At 46.8% G+C, this 16,860-nt stretch overlaps 1 protein-coding gene across 1 annotated transcript in view; it reads left to right on the plus strand.

The window, feature by feature from the left end:
- Window positions 1-2,193: 2,193 nt before the first annotated feature.
- The window catches only part of LOC311317051 (voltage-dependent calcium channel subunit alpha-2/delta-4-like), a gene marked incomplete at both ends in the record, with an annotated part of 55,439 nt that continues 40,772 nt past the window's right edge, over window positions 2,194-16,860 (plus strand). Inside the window, 3 exons of the mRNA XM_084448049.1 lie at window positions 2,194-2,248; window positions 3,960-4,106; window positions 15,535-15,712. Coding sequence (XP_084304175.1) covers window positions 2,194-2,248; window positions 3,960-4,106; window positions 15,535-15,712 — 380 coding nt within the window. The remainder of the gene's footprint in view (window positions 2,249-3,959; window positions 4,107-15,534; window positions 15,713-16,860) is intronic.

The raw sequence follows: 16,860 nt of genomic DNA on the forward strand, positions 1-16,860 counted from the left end.
CATTGTTAGCTAATGTTAACTCTTCTGTTTCTTTCTTTCATGAATTATTTCATGCCTGTGGCCGACCCCATCACACGCCAGAGCGAAATGGTTGCATGCACGCATTTCTAGTGATGCTCGTTATAAATACAGCCTGCCCTACCACATTATATTATTCATTTGAATTTTTTTTTTTTTTTTATGTATTCATTTCTAACTGAGATAAGTTTCTACATGTTATAGACTGTTCAATTAATAGCATACAAATGAAAACAAAAAAAAGACAGCTCGACTCGAGGCCTCACGGCAGACGATTTGAATCGTCGACTTCATGGGGACAGCCCTAAATATGACCATTTGAAATGTGTCCATTTGGGTCAATTTTCCCATTGACAAAAATGTCAATGCAAAAATACACCAAATGGACATTCTTGCTGCGCTGGCACACTATGTCCTAGCAGGTCCAAACCAAGACTATTCTACTCCATGTGGGCCTGGCAACAACATACCAAAAAACCAGAGCGCAAATGCGTTCAGAAAAAAAATTACTCCAATCTGTTCAAGAATGAAAGATAGTCTTGTCGGCTATAAGCCCAACACTGTCCTGACCTTCATTTCTCCAAAGAAGACTTTTTTCCAAAGACCCTGGAGAGTTTTTCATTTCGGATTATGATAGTAGGCCATGTCCCCGCTGTATGTGAAATATGGGATCTCTGAGGAAGCCCTGTAATGTAAAGTATAATGTACCCATGAATGTGTCCAAAATCAGTGTACTTTTGGGAATGTCTGGCGACCTTGTGAACTTTGAGGCTCATTTTGAGGTTCTTCCCATGGACCAAAATGCACCAAAATCTTGCCATATGTTGTCCTCAAAGCCAACTTTAACCCCCAGGTGGTTGCAAGTGTCAAGATGTAATGTCAAGGGTTGTGAGGCCATGAAATGTTCCCATAAGTCCACCAGTGTCCTTTTGGGAATGTCTGGCGACCTTGTGAACTTTGGAGCTCATTTTCAGGGTCTTTCAATGCACCAAAGTGCACAGAAATCTTGGGTTTTAGCATGCCTTAATAACAACTAAAGTGGTCCTGAGTTTATTGTACCTTTGCAAGCACCAGAACCGCACTGTCCATTTGGGTTGTTTTTTTTTCTTCTAAATGGACGGCCCAATTTTGGACACATCCTATCAAAGTGAAGCTTTGAAACTTGGTGCAAGGGAGTTTAAGCATGCCCCGGTTCCAGCTACAGTGGTTTTGAGTTGATTCAACCTTTGGAAGTACCAGAACCGCAAAATGGGACACTTCCTTGTGAAGTGGAGCTTTGCAACTTGGTATCTGGGGGTTTTAGCACAACCTGAGACCAACTAAATTGGACCCTTATTGATTGGACCATGATACATTTTTAGAAAGCTTATAGCAGGTCCAAACCAAGACAGGTCATCTCCTGTTACCTGTCAGATCCTGTTAACTGTCAAATCAGAACCTAAAAACAACTTCTTTTTTTGACCAATGACTCAGATAATTATTTGTTTTGCACTGTTGTTGTAGGGCCTCTGTGTGAAATCCAGGGTTCCCAGGGCTCATTTAACATAACATGATCCCAGTTGGAAGAACGACACCTCTTCCGATGCAATCGGACTATAGGAATCCGATCTGGACACCAAGAGACTCATTCGGCATCAAAGAATCCCAAACGGCCTAAAGGTTCCAATTTGGATAGAGCTGGACCATCAGAACCATCCCAGATGTCAACTGGACAAACGAGAAACAATTGGCCTCAAACAGTCCCCAATGGCCTAAAGATACCCTTGTGGACGCAGGCAGCACAAAGGAGAAAACTGCATTAAAACCCATTGATCGGCCATTCCTTATCCTCTGCTTCCCCCTGGTGCATTTTGCACATCGGCACAACAATGTGTCCACAAAGGACTAAAGGTTCCCTAAGGTTCCCTTACATTGGGGTGCATTTTGTCCACTTGGGTGTATAAGGGCTACCGAAGTGGACTCCATTTGGGAACCTTTCCCTAAGGACACGGTAGGGATCTGGACTGGTCATCCGAATTGGGTACACGCGTTGCCAGCATTATCACCAGAGGGTGCCTCCTGCTCCAATTTCGGGGACCTCGATCCATTTTAGGTAACATTCTGCAAAAATTCCCTCCCATCCTCCTGATCCGATTCCGGGGACTTCAATCCAATTTAGGTAACGTTCTACCCAAAATGTCGGCCGGAGATGTCCCGTCAATCACCTGGGGCTCCGCCCTCTCCGATTCGGGTACCCTGATGCATTTGTGGATATTTTTGCCAAAAGGTCTCCCGTTGGCAGGCCAATTCCCGTCAACCACCTACTCCCCAGATAGCAAGCGGATGTGTAATGATTCTGGGCCATATATGGGCCGGAACTAAGCCACAAGGGCCAGATCTGGCCAGTATATGGCCCAGATCCGCTTGCTATCTGGGTCCGATTCTAGTACCCTAACGATTCGAGGACCGTGATGCATTTTCGGGGACATTTATCCCAAAAGCACTCCTTGGTTGGCCGGGGATGATGTCGTTTCGTGCTGGGTCAACCTGTGGGTTGTCCCAGGAATGGGCCATGGTGGTACAACAGAACTTACAACACCACTTTTTTATATGTTGTTCACACTCCTACGATGAGTACACCTGAGGTTGAAAGGGATCCGGTCCGACCTTTCAAGGCCAAATGTCGAGCTGTTGAAATGTATACATTTCAAAAATCACCAAAAATGGTCCTAGTTGGACAAAATTTGAATATGTTGCACATCTCGCTATGCATTACGAATGTGTCCTGGATGATGTCCTGATATACGTGGATTTCAAGTTCAGGAATTACATGGTTTATGCTTACCAAGCTCTGAAGTCGTCCTGTAAACACCCTAGGTCCTTTCGCCTCTACAACAGTAACTTGTAAACAGTACTAATTTCACTGAACATACAACAGCCATCCCTTCACGCTGTAAACCTCGGATTCTGATGAATTTCGTGGAGGTTTACAGCGTGAAGGGATGGCTGTTGTCGGTGAAATTAGAACTGTTTACAAGTTACTGTTGTTTCGAAATGCAGAGGCAAAAGGACCTATGTATATAAAATGGTGTTTACAGGACGACTTCAGAGCTTGGTAAGCATAAACCATGTATTTCCCGAACTTGAAATCCACGTATATCATACTTTTTAGAGTTTTTCGAGTGCTCCCATAGCTAGCAACGAGCCAGGGCGCGCACACCAACGTTATTGACACAGAACTCTGTACTGCACAAAACAGAAATATTTTAACCTGTACTAGTCAGATACATGCCAGGGAAGCCAGGAATAGGGCTAAACATGAAATTTTTATTGTCCTTTTCCTTTAATGTTACACATGTGGAAAGGAAGTAATCTCTTTACCCCACTAGGTGGAGTAGAATAAAGATGCCTGAAAATTTAACAAACTCTAAATTATTTTCTCTCCACATGCAACCATGCACCAACAATCCTTGCTTCAAAATTTGACGGAAACAAGGTAAAAAGATGACATGATTACTAATCTAAAACTGCCAAGATTCTGGAAAGGGGAAAAAAAAACTCCTGTTCAGTTAGAGGAAAAACCCATAGAATTAAACTTTCAAAACCATTTACCAGCTCATGTTTCAAAACATTATAAATCTTCTAAACAAATACCATACATTTCTTCAAGATAATTTTCAAAGTGGTCATTCACTTCTGTTGTGGACAATAGAATGTCATTGGAAAAAACAAGGCGGCGACTCTTCTGGATCGCAGCTTCAATGTCTCATTGTCTGAATGTTCAATGTGGGTTCCAGTGTGTGCGTGAGTGTGTGATGTATTTTGTGAGGTCATGGCTGTTGAGCTTGTCCACGTTGTCATAACGACCATGAGAAAGAGGTGACAGGCAAGGTCACTCCTCATTCAATAGCTCCTCCTCAGAGGAAATCACAGTGTGGTGGCCCATTACTTTGGCCCTTGAGATCGCTGGTTCGGTTGCATCTTCTTCAGCATCCTGGTGGTTACGATCCCTTGGTGGATCGTCTTCTGCTCCTTGGTCTGGGACGCCCCGGCAATGGCTCGCATGGACCCACGAAGTCCTCTCAGCTACTCTGACAGCCATCTGCATGGTGAGTAAAACCTGGTATGGGCCGAGCCACCTGGGCGAGTTCCAGCTCTTCCGTCTGTGGTCGCGGATCAGGACCCAATCCCCAGGCTTAAGATGCTGCAGGAATCTCTCGTGTCAGGAATGGTTATCATCACTCTGTTGAAAATATCTTTAGAACATAGTTAAGTCCAAGCCAATATTCTATCATATCTCCTTCATATGGCATGAGACTGGTCCTGCTTTGGGGAAACAAAACAAAGTCTTTCGGACCTTCCACCCAGGGCTAGACCCCTTTCCGTCCGAGGCCTCAAGCCAGGCTCCCCTGGAATGAGAGTTCAGCCTTCTGCTTCCCGGTGTCTTCTTTTCAAAGCCCACCGATCACAGAAGCACTACTCGCCTACTAACGCATTCGCTTTTGGCTTGTAGTGGCCTGACTGTACATTGAGCTGAGCGCAGCGGCCATCTTGTGGTCTTACTGCCATCTGCGACTTGCCTAGCCGGTGACCCAGTCGATAGCGATCCCAGAGACTGTAGTGGTTACCAGCCACCCAGTTAGGAACCGACCGTCTGATCCCAATTCCACTTTGCTATGGATATTAGGACTTTTACCGTTTTCACCAGCCTTGCCTATTCACAGAGGTCGTCTATCACGCCCCTCTGCTAGGTGTGGACTGTCGTCCACGTACCACACCGTGCCAACCCCTTAACGGCGACACAGTGCTGACTAAGCGGTACCAGGGCAGTATGTTGATTCATACTTCACCAGACACGGGGGCCTTCAGTCTTCTCCCCAGCACTATATAACCTCTTTAACGTGCCCTTGGAACTTTGCAATTCAAGGCTAGGTTCAGGGGTGCCCAATCCCCCTCCCTAACCTTGTGGTTAAAACCAGGTTTTCTCAGAAATCAAGATCATGTGCCAGTGGTACATAAACATAACAGGAGTAAATATTTGAGAACAGCCTGATAAGTTGGAGTGATGTCTGATCCTTGTTACAATATTCCAAGAATATGTCAAACTAGATTAAGGCTCCATAAACATGATGTCGTGTGGTGGTGTTACCTGGGCTGGATGATAGTAACACTGTTGGAGTCACAACACATCTGGAAACCTAGTTTGCAAAGCAGATCTGTGCCCATTAGAATACGGCATGGTACAAACAATTTAAACAAAACAATCTACACCAATAAAAAACAGAATATAGGGTAGCAAATGTGGTGTATTAGTGTTAGTGAGGGCTCTTACTGCCTTTGGCTGTGTGGGATGCCTCAAACAGCTCCTGGGGTGGATGACCTTGGTTGTCTTGGTCTCCTGGGTTCCTACAGGGCTGTAGGGCTCGAAACAGATGTGCATGAGAGTCCAGAGAAAAATAGTGTTCCAAGTAGGTTTTTAGGGTCTCGAGGTGAAGATGAGGCTGGATGGAGGCCTGGTGTTCTGTGGCTCAATGGTGGCTGTGGCCCTCCATATTCTGTTCTAAAAGCTGTAACTTTATTGGTAAAAGTATAAAAGCATAAAGTGTACCACACACTCAAAATCCACAACTAAAAGCACTGCTCAAAGCAAGTAAAACAAATACAATCCTTAGCAATGGGGCAGACCTGACGTTTCGCTACTGTAGGAGGTCATAAGAGAAAGGGGAGAGAGATCCTGATATTGGGAATAGGGGTGCTAGGGAAGCCTAAAGGGGGCGGGGTAAATGTCAATAGAGTTGCTTCTAATGCCGCGTTCCAGGCAACCCGTAACTTGTGTTTTTCCGACCTTCTACACGTGAAAATGCACTGGAATGGCAGTCAAACCCGTAACTTCCCACCCGTGAACTCGTACCAGATCGATGTACTCCCAGTTGCGCTCTCTGACGTCACACAGCCCTCTAAGCAAGATGGCAGCCCCCATGGGTATGGCGACAAAGATAACTTTAGGGCAACGTAAAGTAAATTTGTACGTTGTAATCAAAATAATACAAACGATAATGCACTACAATCTGCTATGTGTATGTATTGATGCCAAATATGTTGACAAGAGATAGCTAGTGCTAGCTAGCTAACATTAAGGTAAACCTGAACGTGACCATGCAAACGGCAAAAAGTCGATGATGTCAATAAATAAAATGTAATGTACAATTTCTTAGCATAGCGAAATTAGGCATACAATGTTTAGCTTGCCAGCTCTGATAATGAGCCAAATCTCAAGCTTTTACCATATCGGCTTGTTTACATTTATCCAGAATGCCACGCATTCAGACAGTCTGCCTGGAACGCTATGAAGTTGTGAGTAGTGACTTGAAGTCGTAATTTACAGGCTCAAATCCTATCTGGAACGCGGCATAAGTGAAGACAGCTGGAACTCCTTGTGCATACTCCCTCTGTGGCTCCAATGGTCTTCTGGTTGTCTTGAGATGTGTGAGGCTCCTTTTATACTCCTGCTCCGCCCCCCAGGTAGTGGCTTCAGGTTTGGATTTTGTGGTACAATGCTCTCTCCCAAAACTTGAAGGTTAAGTTAAAAATACAGGGAGTATCTACATAAGGAGATTAGTTGTTTGTTTTATTAATAAAAGGTTATGGGGTTAAAAGAAGGCTGGGGTGAAAAGATGACGTTAGAGGGGTAAAGAGGTTGTCAGAAAGGACAAAGGAAAATTGAAAGATTACATGCATATAAGGAAAAATGGAAACCCATTAAATAGTCAATTGTTTTGGGATGGAAGAGGAATGAGTCACAGAGCCTAATCCAAATTACTTTATGGATTGGATGAAACTACATTACCCAGTCTCCTCCAAGGAATGAGAACCTCAACCTCAACCAAATTACTTTATGGTTTGGATTTACAAGAGAAAGTCAATTTAGTAGGAGACAGTCGGTTTGACTTGCTGAAGGAGCCTTACCACGGGCTCTCTTCCTCCATCCCTCTCTCTCTCTCCTTCCCTCCCTCTCTCTCTCTCTCTGTCCTTCCCTCCCTCTCTTCTCACCCAGGCATCTCTCTCTGGCTGCTCTGTTTGGATCCCAGCCTCCAGCAGAGCCGGTCTCCCCCCTGACTGGACCAGTACTGGGGCCCGGGTTGGGGTCAGAGGTCATCAGGCCCGGGGGGTTCCGGCCCGCTGTGGCTCGCTCCCTCTCCTACTATGACCCGGCCAAGGTCCGGGCGGGGGGGTGTAATCTGTGAAAGAAAGAGCTGTTTACAGTGTACAGCAGCCATCACCAACAGGCGGACCACGGTCCGGATCCGGACCCAGAAGCCATCCAATACGGACCGCGTCTATAACCCGATAAATCAATGAGAATTTCTCCCTTTTGACGGAGCATAGGCAACTAGTTTGAGCCTGCGCAGCCTTTGTAGTATATAACGGCATTTGTTTACTATCTCATGCGTCACTAGCCAATGGAATCTGCATGTTAATTGCCTGACGCCAACCAGTCTACACATGACAGCCTAGCTATCGTTAACGTTACTGTAATCAGAGCGATTCCTTGCTAACATTAGTTGAAGTTGGATACTCCATGACCAGAGAAACGTAACAACAAACGAAGAGGGAAGTAAGATACTCCAAGACAGAAGTAACATCAGTAATGATATATAAATAGATGATGAAAATAGGGCGTTCCATCAAGAATGGACCGAGTTGTATATATTCATTCTCCCCGCAGGTAGCTCTAAACCTGTTTGTCTCATATATTTCAAAAGCTACCTTGTTTTTAAATGTAGACCTCATTTTACTCAAGTTTATAGTAGCCTACTTTTTATTTATAATCCCTCCTAAATGTGAAATCCCTCCTAAATGTGAAGTTTCAATAAACAGGTTGAAATATTGTTGTAATGTAGCCTACTTCATTTGATTTTAAAGTAAGTTGGGGACCATACAACTGAAGTGAACAATATTTTAACTTCTATGCGTATTTCACAGTAACATACTTGCTGCTATACAATAATTTGATAGGAATATGCAAATCTGTGCAAAAACGCACGCATCACCACCGGACACTGGCTTGAGGCCACTTTATCAAAATGGACCTCTTAGAACTTTACTTGATGACCCCTAGTGTACAGGGAGAAGAGAGCCTAAAAGACAGCCTAAAACGTTCAAGGTCACCTCATTTCCATTTGTATACTGTATCCATGTATATATGTATATGAGGTATATACATTGGGATGTTTTATTATACAAGCATGAGTGAAAAGAAGATAAATAAAATACTGCAATGAGAAATATTGAAATGCCTTGAGTTGTGGAGAGTTTTAGTAGTGTTAAAGGGCTTCAAAATCTGAATAGTCAGCATCATGCTCCCAAACATGCATGTTTTTGTGCCAACTCCTGTAGTTAGGTCAACTGTAGAGACAGCTGGCTGATACTGTACCTGTCCTGGACAGCAAGGAGCACCATGCTGGACTTCACCATCAGTGCTCAAGATGGTTACCTCAACACGGCTTATTTCTGATTATGTTTTGAGTTGACCCTCAACGAGTGAGGCTTTGGGAGGATGGAGCAGGCCCAGTTCTTCATCATCTTCATCACCCTCCTCTTCATCACATCCTCTGGTGTGAGCAGAGGTCGTCCCGCTGGGCCCTCCAGTGGTTTCGTCACCTCAGCACCAATTAGTGCTGCACCTCAACGCTACGTTGGTTTCTCCAATACGCTAATCCATTCAGACCCACCCAAGCACAGCAAACACTACCCAATTATTAGTGTGATGGGGGGGGTTCTCTAAAAGAGGTAGGGAGAGAAGTGAAGGTGGAGAGAGAGAGAGAGAGAGAATTGTGACTGTATTGACAGTGCATTCAGGCAATGGCAACTCCCCGTGGGAGTATTTATATAGCGTACAAAGTGTTTCATTGATTTAGTTTTACATCTCTGTCAAAATATTATTTTCTAGATTGTTCATGGCGGTACAGTAGATGACTCTATGCTGACTAATGAAACCAGCTACTGTAGCTTCTCCTAAGAGATCTAATCGATGCTCTCTGTGCTTCAGTCGGCAAATGCAGAACAACCGAGTCGGGCGCGTCACTGTTATTCTGGCTTGGCCAGACAGGAAGGCCACGCCAGGCTGGATCACTGGACCGTGTTTCTGTTTGTGTGTGAGAGAACCACGGTGACTACAGTATGACTTGCCTTTATCACTGGTACATTTCTGCTTTTTACTTGCTCTTAAACCGTCACCTCTTGAATGAGTAATCCATAGCAAAAATTATAACGAATAAATATATATATATAATGAATAAATATATATATAACAAATAAATAATAGACTAGATTGATTTCTCCGATCTGAAGGGATTTTGATGTGAGAGGCATGTCAGCCAGTGCCACAGCGGACCGTGACGGACAGAGAGTGATGAGGACTGATTGGACGGTTGGGATGCTCAGGGTAGACCCTCAGAGACCACACACACTCTGGAGACCAGTCAGAATGAGCTGTCACTTAGTGCAGTTCTTACACACACACACACACACACACACACACACACACACACACACACACACACAGCCATCTGTTTATCTCTCCCGCCATGCTACTCTGGGTCAGACACTCTGTGACACACACACATTCTACAGTCAGCTCAAAACAGTCTTTTACAGTCTATAGTAGTCTACAACACAGCACAGGCTAGAGATAGTTTACAGCACCACCCACAGCTAGTCTACAGCTACCCTACAGCTAGTCTACAGCACAGCCCACAGTTAGTTTACATCAGTTTACAGCTAGTCTACAGCAGTCTACAGCTAGTTTACAGCTAGTTTGCACCAGTCTACAGCTAGTCTAGAGCACAGCCTACAGCTAGTCTACAAGTAATCTACAGTCTACAGCTCTACATCAGTCTACAGCTAGTCTAGAGCACAGCCTACAGCTAGTCTACAAGTAATCTACAGTCTACAGCTAATCTACACCAGTCTACAACTAGTCGACAACACAGCCTACATCTAGTCTACAGCTAATCTACAGTCTACAGCTAGTTCACACCAGCCGGCAGCTAGTCTACAGAAGTCTACAGCCCAGCCGGTCTACTCAGCCCTGCAGTGTTTTTCTCCCCTCCGCTGAGGACAGAGTCACTTTAGTCACCTGGTGAAAGAAAATGTCATCACCCCAGCATTGGAGCAGATACACAGATAAAGGGACAGGAAAGAGTCGTGTCTGGAGAGGATGTAACTGTGTTCTCAGATACACCCCATCCCCGGAGTAACCCTCTCACTCCCAGGCCTAGCCCCGGACTAACCCTCTCACTCCCAGGCCTAGCCCCGGACTAACCCTCTCACTCCCAGGCCTAGCCCCGGACTAACCCTCTCACTCCCAGGCCTAGCCCCGGACTAACCCTCTCACTCCCAGGCCTAGCCCCGGACTAACCCTCTCACTCCCAGGCCTAGCCCCGGACTAACCCTCTCACTCCCAGGCCTAGCCGGGAGACAGGGAACTAGCCCTTTGATGGTGGGACAGTGTGTGAGTCTGGCTGTTTGTATTTCCTGCTCTTTTGTAGTAGTGCGTTCAGACCCAGGAGGACCTAAGGAGGAACCTCCTTACTCAGGAATGTACAGAACACACACACACCTCCTGCTCTATCCTCCCTCAGTCACATGTTCCCCACCCACTCTGCTGACTACCCCCCCCCCCCTCCAAGACCCCTCACTCCCACCCTTCCCATGGGACCAAGAGGGTTCCACACTAGCGGTTTTGCTGACTCCTAGCCCTGCTGTTGACCAATCAATGTGGCTCTGGAGGTACGTAACGTGCTTGTGTGTGTGATAGGGAGGGTCTGTCGTTTTGAGTGCAGGGCGCTCTCTGTTTCCGTTTCGACCGGAATGTGCACAGGAGAGCTTCTACATCAACAACTACGCCTTTCTAATGTCACTACTACTGTACTCTACCGTTAGCTTCAGCGGGCTCTACTACTACTCTTTGTAGACTTTTTTTGGAAGTTATTTCGCCGTTGTGAGGACATTGAGCAGGCCTCACCAGTAAGGTTGAGATCCAGTGAGAGTGCTAGGAGAGTCTTCACCAGGGTTTCTACTGGACTCAACCTGAGGAGAGACAGGTGAGTAACTTCTCCTCTTCCACATGCTGATGGATTGTGGGGGATTGAGTTTGAATGTTACACAGTAGAAGGTACTGTAAATGTTTGCATTTTATTTTTGTGCCCTTAGTTTGTTTTTTGTTGTTGCTAGGAGTATGTGCAAATCTGTGTGTGTTTTACATTACATGTCTTGGTGTGTGTGACCGGATTGTAACACATGCTATGCCCTCTGTGTAAACACATCACTATTTTTTCTTAAACGCGCTTCAGACCGAAATAAATCAACTTGAGACAGACATAAAACGGGACACAGCAGTGTAGTAATCAACAATGCATTTAATAATCAAAGTCACACATGACAGCCTGTTAGCACTGCAGTGATACATTTATACCCCATGTGATCCCTTATAAATCCAACTGTCAACTGGTACTCTTGGTGAGTATGAGTTAACTACGGTTAACAGTGAATAACCGTGAATGTACAGTAGTATCCCTTGAAACCAGGTCTAGAATTACTGGATAACAGCTGGCTCTCTTCCAACTGTATCAATGATCAAAGCCCCCTAGTAACTCAAGACATCAACAATGTCAGGTCTGAATAATGATTCAACCAGTACAGCTCTTCAAAAGAAAATGAAATGAAAGATAATCATTTAAAAAGTAACACAAATGTTGATAAACACAGCAATTAAATAATTAAAGTAATATAAACATGGTCAAAAATATTGCCATGGACCAACCAAATATAAAACAGTCAGTAGCCTCCAGTCAGTATTTTGTGTTTACTTGCTAAACATTCATGGAGTAGATCATGTTAGTGTAGATCATGTTAGTCTTGACTTTGAGAAGATGCAGATTAAAGAGAGAAGTTCATCCATTACTCCTGATCTTCAACACAGGTCTATAGGATCAAGACCATCATCTGATGGATTGAAAAGTTTTTCGTAGAGAGTCTCTCCTAACACTTTCTCTACTCTTTCCCTAATGTCTTCTCTTTCATTCTCTTCCAAGCGCCTCACAAAGCTCTTCATGATGTCTTCCAAACGGTGGGCATACTCAATCACACTGTGATCGCTCTTGGTGACCTAAGGCTAGAAGAAGCCAGCTGTGTGCAAACCGAAAACCCGTCCAAAACCATCAGAGAACCAGAAGACCCAAGGTAGAAGCAGGTGCTCTAAGTCACAACTCTGTCCGTTCCCTTCGTGAGATGTTTGATGTCCTCTGTTGTGAGCAAGTCGTTTATTGTAAAGATCATGGATAGATTCTCTGCTCTATGCTTGTTCACAGCCTCTGCTCTATTCTCCCTCTCAATGACGCATGTGGGATCCAGTTTTTTTATCTCTCCACCCGGATGTCCAATGAGGCAGGCCTCCCCCTGTCTGGTACTGGTCCATACCTACAGAGCAGACCTGGTGGAAGTGCACTAAACCTCTCTTTTGGGTCCACTGACTTTGGGTGGAGTTCCAGGATGGCATAGTCCAGAGCACGCTGGTTCTGTCTGCATCAAAGTGGTACAGTACAGTAGGAGCACTGTTTCTTTCTTTCACCACATAGCTGCTCCAGAGGGATCTTCAAAATGGAGCATCTAAGATCAACATAGACCAACAGTTGCATTTACATTCTTACATTAGGCACTTCAAACGTGCACATGTCAAGATTTACTTTTCTATAGCACCTTTCATGACATACAATGCAGCTAAAAGTGATTTACATAAAAATAGCAAATTAAAAGATATAAATGAACTATCAGATAACAGGGTAAAAAATAAAAAGCAGAAAAATATGATAAAAGCATGACCAGGTACAGTAAGAGCAATAAAAGAGATAAAGCAAGATCACGTAAAAACGATAAATAACAGGCTAAACACAAATAAATAATTTGTCAGATCCGGAGCATATCAGAACTCAGGCATGGGAACATATCGGTTTTATCTTTATCAAACGTTAGAAAAAGAACATTAAAAAAAATACAGCTCTTTCTTTAATAAAAAAAAAAAGTACTTTTAAGTGTGTGTGTGTGTGTGTGTGTGTGTATGCGTGCGTGCGTGCGTGCGTGTGTGTGTGTGTGTGTGTGTGTGTAGTGCGTGTGCGTGTGCGTGCGTGCGTGTGTGTGTGGTAAGGGTCCGCTAGGTGTCTCAGTCAGTTTACTTACGGAGCTTCCACAGCTTTTATACTCCATTTTCACTGATTGGACGACACAAACCTGTCTCCAGAAATTACTATAATCCTCCACACCCCCTCCACGCCCCCCACCCAGACATACCCTCCCATCATCCTGCCCCTCTCCCACCATCCCTCCACCATACCCCCCCTATCCACCATCCCTCCACCATACCCCCCCTATCCACCATACCCCCCCTATCCACCATCCCTCCACCATACCCCCCTATCCACCATCCCTCCACCATCCCCCCCTATCCACCATCCCTTCACCATCCCCCCCCTATCCACCATCCCTCCACCATCCCCCCCTATCCACCATCCCTCCACCATCCCCCCTATCCACCATCCCCCCCTATCCACCATCCCTCCACCATACCCCCCTATCCACCATCCCTCCACCATACCCCCCTATCCACCATCCCTCCACCATACCCCCCCTATCCACCATCCCTCCACCATCCCCCCCTATCCACCATCCCTCCACCATCCCCCCTATCCACCATCCCTCCACCATACCCCCCCTATCCACCATACCCCCCCTATCCACCATCCCTCCACCATACCCCCCTATCCACCATCCCTCCACCATACCCCCCCTATCCACCATCCCTCCACCATACCCCCCTATCCACCATCCCTCCACCATCCCCCCTATCCACCATCCCTCCACCATACCCCCCTATCCACCATCCCTCCACCATCCCCCCTATCCACCATCCCTCCACCATGACCCCCTATCCACCATCCCTCCACCATACCCCCCTATCCACCATCCCTCCACCATACCCCCCTATCCACCATCCCTTCACAATACCCCCACAAATGAGGGCAACCTCAGTGGCCTTTGAGTATAAATAAAGGCTATTGAATTGAATTGAATTGAATTGAATTGAATTGAATTGAATTGAATTGAATTGAATTGAATTGAATTGAATTGAATTGAATTGAATTGACTATCCACCATCCCTCCACCATATAACCCTTATCCAGTCATGCTTTCCTCCCCGCTCTTTTCCTAAGTCATTTCCCCCCTGTCCCCTCCTCCCTTCCTCTCTATACCTCCCTCCCCTCGCAGCTCTGTAAACTGGAGAAGGAGAGAGGGGGAGAGAGAGAGAGAGTGTCAGCTAGGGAGAGAGGGGAAGAGAAAGAGAGAGTGACTGAGAGAGAGAGAGAAGAGAGGGAGAGAGAGAGACTGAGCTACAGTAGAGAGAGAGGGAGAGAGAGATGGACATATTTAGATAGAGCATTATGGAGAGAGGGATGAGAGAAAGAGAGAGAGAGACATATATACAGTATAGAGAGAGGGAGAGATGGACATATATAGAGAGAGAGGGAGAGAGAGGGGGAGAGGGAGAGAGAGGGGGAGAGAGAGAGGGAGAGAGATGGACGTATAGAGAGAGAGAGCGAGCGTGATAGAGAGAGAGAGGGAGGAGGGATTTAATCCTGGAGGATTATGCTCCAACTCTCCTCAGAGCGTCCAGACGGCAGGGCAGATAGCGTCCGGCATCTACCCAGGGCATCAGCTGGACACGGACTACCTAACCCTACCTTAACCCTACGCTAACCCTAACCCTGGCCTGGACCCTCTGTCTCACTCGACACCGTGCATGGAGAGCTAGGGCTACAAAGTTATACTGCTGCTACAGAGTGCTGTCTGTCGGACAGTGTGTGTGTGTGTGTGTGTGTGTGTGTGCGTCCTGCTCTAGGACTGCGGTTGCTCTCAGGAGAGCGCGTGTGTGTCATTGGGGGGAAACGTGTTGGAATACCCCTTTAACTAAGGAGGGCAAACGTGTTGGAATACCCCTTTAACTAAGGCGTGGGTTAAGAAGCGGGACACCGGTGCTACTTTCCGTCAATCTTTTTCCCCCCCGACCGGTGTGGGAGTGAGCGAGTGAGCATGGAGGAGTGAAGAGGAACGGAGGGATGAGCAGACGAGCGGAGAGAGAGGGGGGGAGCCGTCGGTGACGTTAGTTTGGGGAGGGGGGGGGGGGGGGCGATGCGAGGGGCCGCGGCTCTGAACTTTTTCTCCCTGAAACCTTCCGTGGGAGAACGTCTGCTCCTGTTCCCGCGGGTTCTTTTGAGCTGACATGAGAACACAGTTGTTAGAACTCCTCCTACCGCCACCACCAGCAACAACAACCACAACCACACCGGGATCCTCTCTGCTTCTCTCCCTACAGAACCTGGTCTGTGTGCCCTGGACCCTCGTTCTGCCACCCGGGCCGTGCCAGACATCCTAACCGGACGTTCCTCCGCACTTGGCAGGAGTGTCCGTGGCGTGTCGATCCAGGCGAGCCCGGCGGACGGGACGAACGGAGGGGCGGAGTCATGGGCTGCCGGAGCGGTGTCGCCGGGTATTCTGGGACGCGGTCGCGGGGGCAGACACGCCGGCCGGCCCTGCTGTGGATTATCTGTTCCAGCTGGCTCTGCTGGTCCGCTCACGCTCAGATGAAGATCCCTCCGGAAACGTGAGTACGGCGCCGATGACGACGACGGCCCCCCCCCGACCCTCATCATGACCCCCTAACTCTCACCCCTCACCCCTGTTCTCCCTCACCCGTCACTTCAACCCCCGCCCTCGCCCCTCATCGTCACTCTCTGTTGCCCCCTGGAAAGGTGCCCTGACCCCTGACCCTTCACTGCAAGACCCTCATCTTTACACCCTGTGTTCATGCCAAACTCTCCTTGCTTTCCCCTCAACCCTCTCTCTCTCTCTCTCACCTCTCTCTCACTCTCCTCTTGATTCCCTGAATGATGTCTCTCCTGTTCCATCATCTCAACATTTAACTGACTGCTGACGCCACCAAAAGCCTCCTCTGGGGATAGAGAGGTCACAATTCCCCTGTTGTCATAACAGCCTACTGATCTACTAATCTCTCGTGCTAAAATGGTTTCGAGTTTAATCGCCAACTCCTGTAGTCGCATATGCCTCCATAACCAATATTGTAATATCACTTGAATATCCCTGTTTTCCTGACGTGGCCCAGGGAGAGAGAGGAAGATTATGAATTATGTCACAACAAAAAGAATGCTGCTCTTTTCTATTACAATAGTGAGAGGAAGAATACTATCTAGTGGACACGCGCACACACACACGCACACACACACACACACACACACACACACACACACACACACACACACACACACACACATATATAGGATAGATGTGGCTCCTGTCCACAGGGTTAGAGTGCTGGGTTAGAGTGCTGGGTTAGAGTGCAGGGTTAGAGTGCTGGGTTAGGGTTCTTAGAGTGCTGGGTTAGAGTGCTGGGTTAGAGTGCTGGGTTAGGGTTCTTAGAGTGCTGGGTTAGAGTTCTTAGAGTGCTGGGTTAGAGTGCTGGGTTAGAGTGCTGGGTTAGGGTTCTTAGAGTGCTGGGTTAGGGTTCTTAGAGTGCTGGGTTAGAGTGCTGGGTTAGGGTTCTTAGAGTGCTGGGTTAGAGTGCTGGGTTAGAGTGCTGGGTTAGGGTTCTTAGAGTGCCGGGTTAGAGTTCTTAGAGTGCTGGGTTAGAGTGCTGGGTTAGAGTGCTGGGTTAGAGTGCTGGGTTAGGGTTGTTAGATTGCTGGGTTAGAGTGCTGGGTTAGAGTGCTGGGTTAGAGTGCTGGGTTAGGGTTG

This window comes from Borostomias antarcticus (assembly GCF_949987555.1).
Source record: "Borostomias antarcticus genome assembly, chromosome: 13".
Taxonomy (NCBI): Eukaryota; Metazoa; Chordata; class Actinopteri; order Stomiiformes; family Stomiidae; genus Borostomias; species Borostomias antarcticus.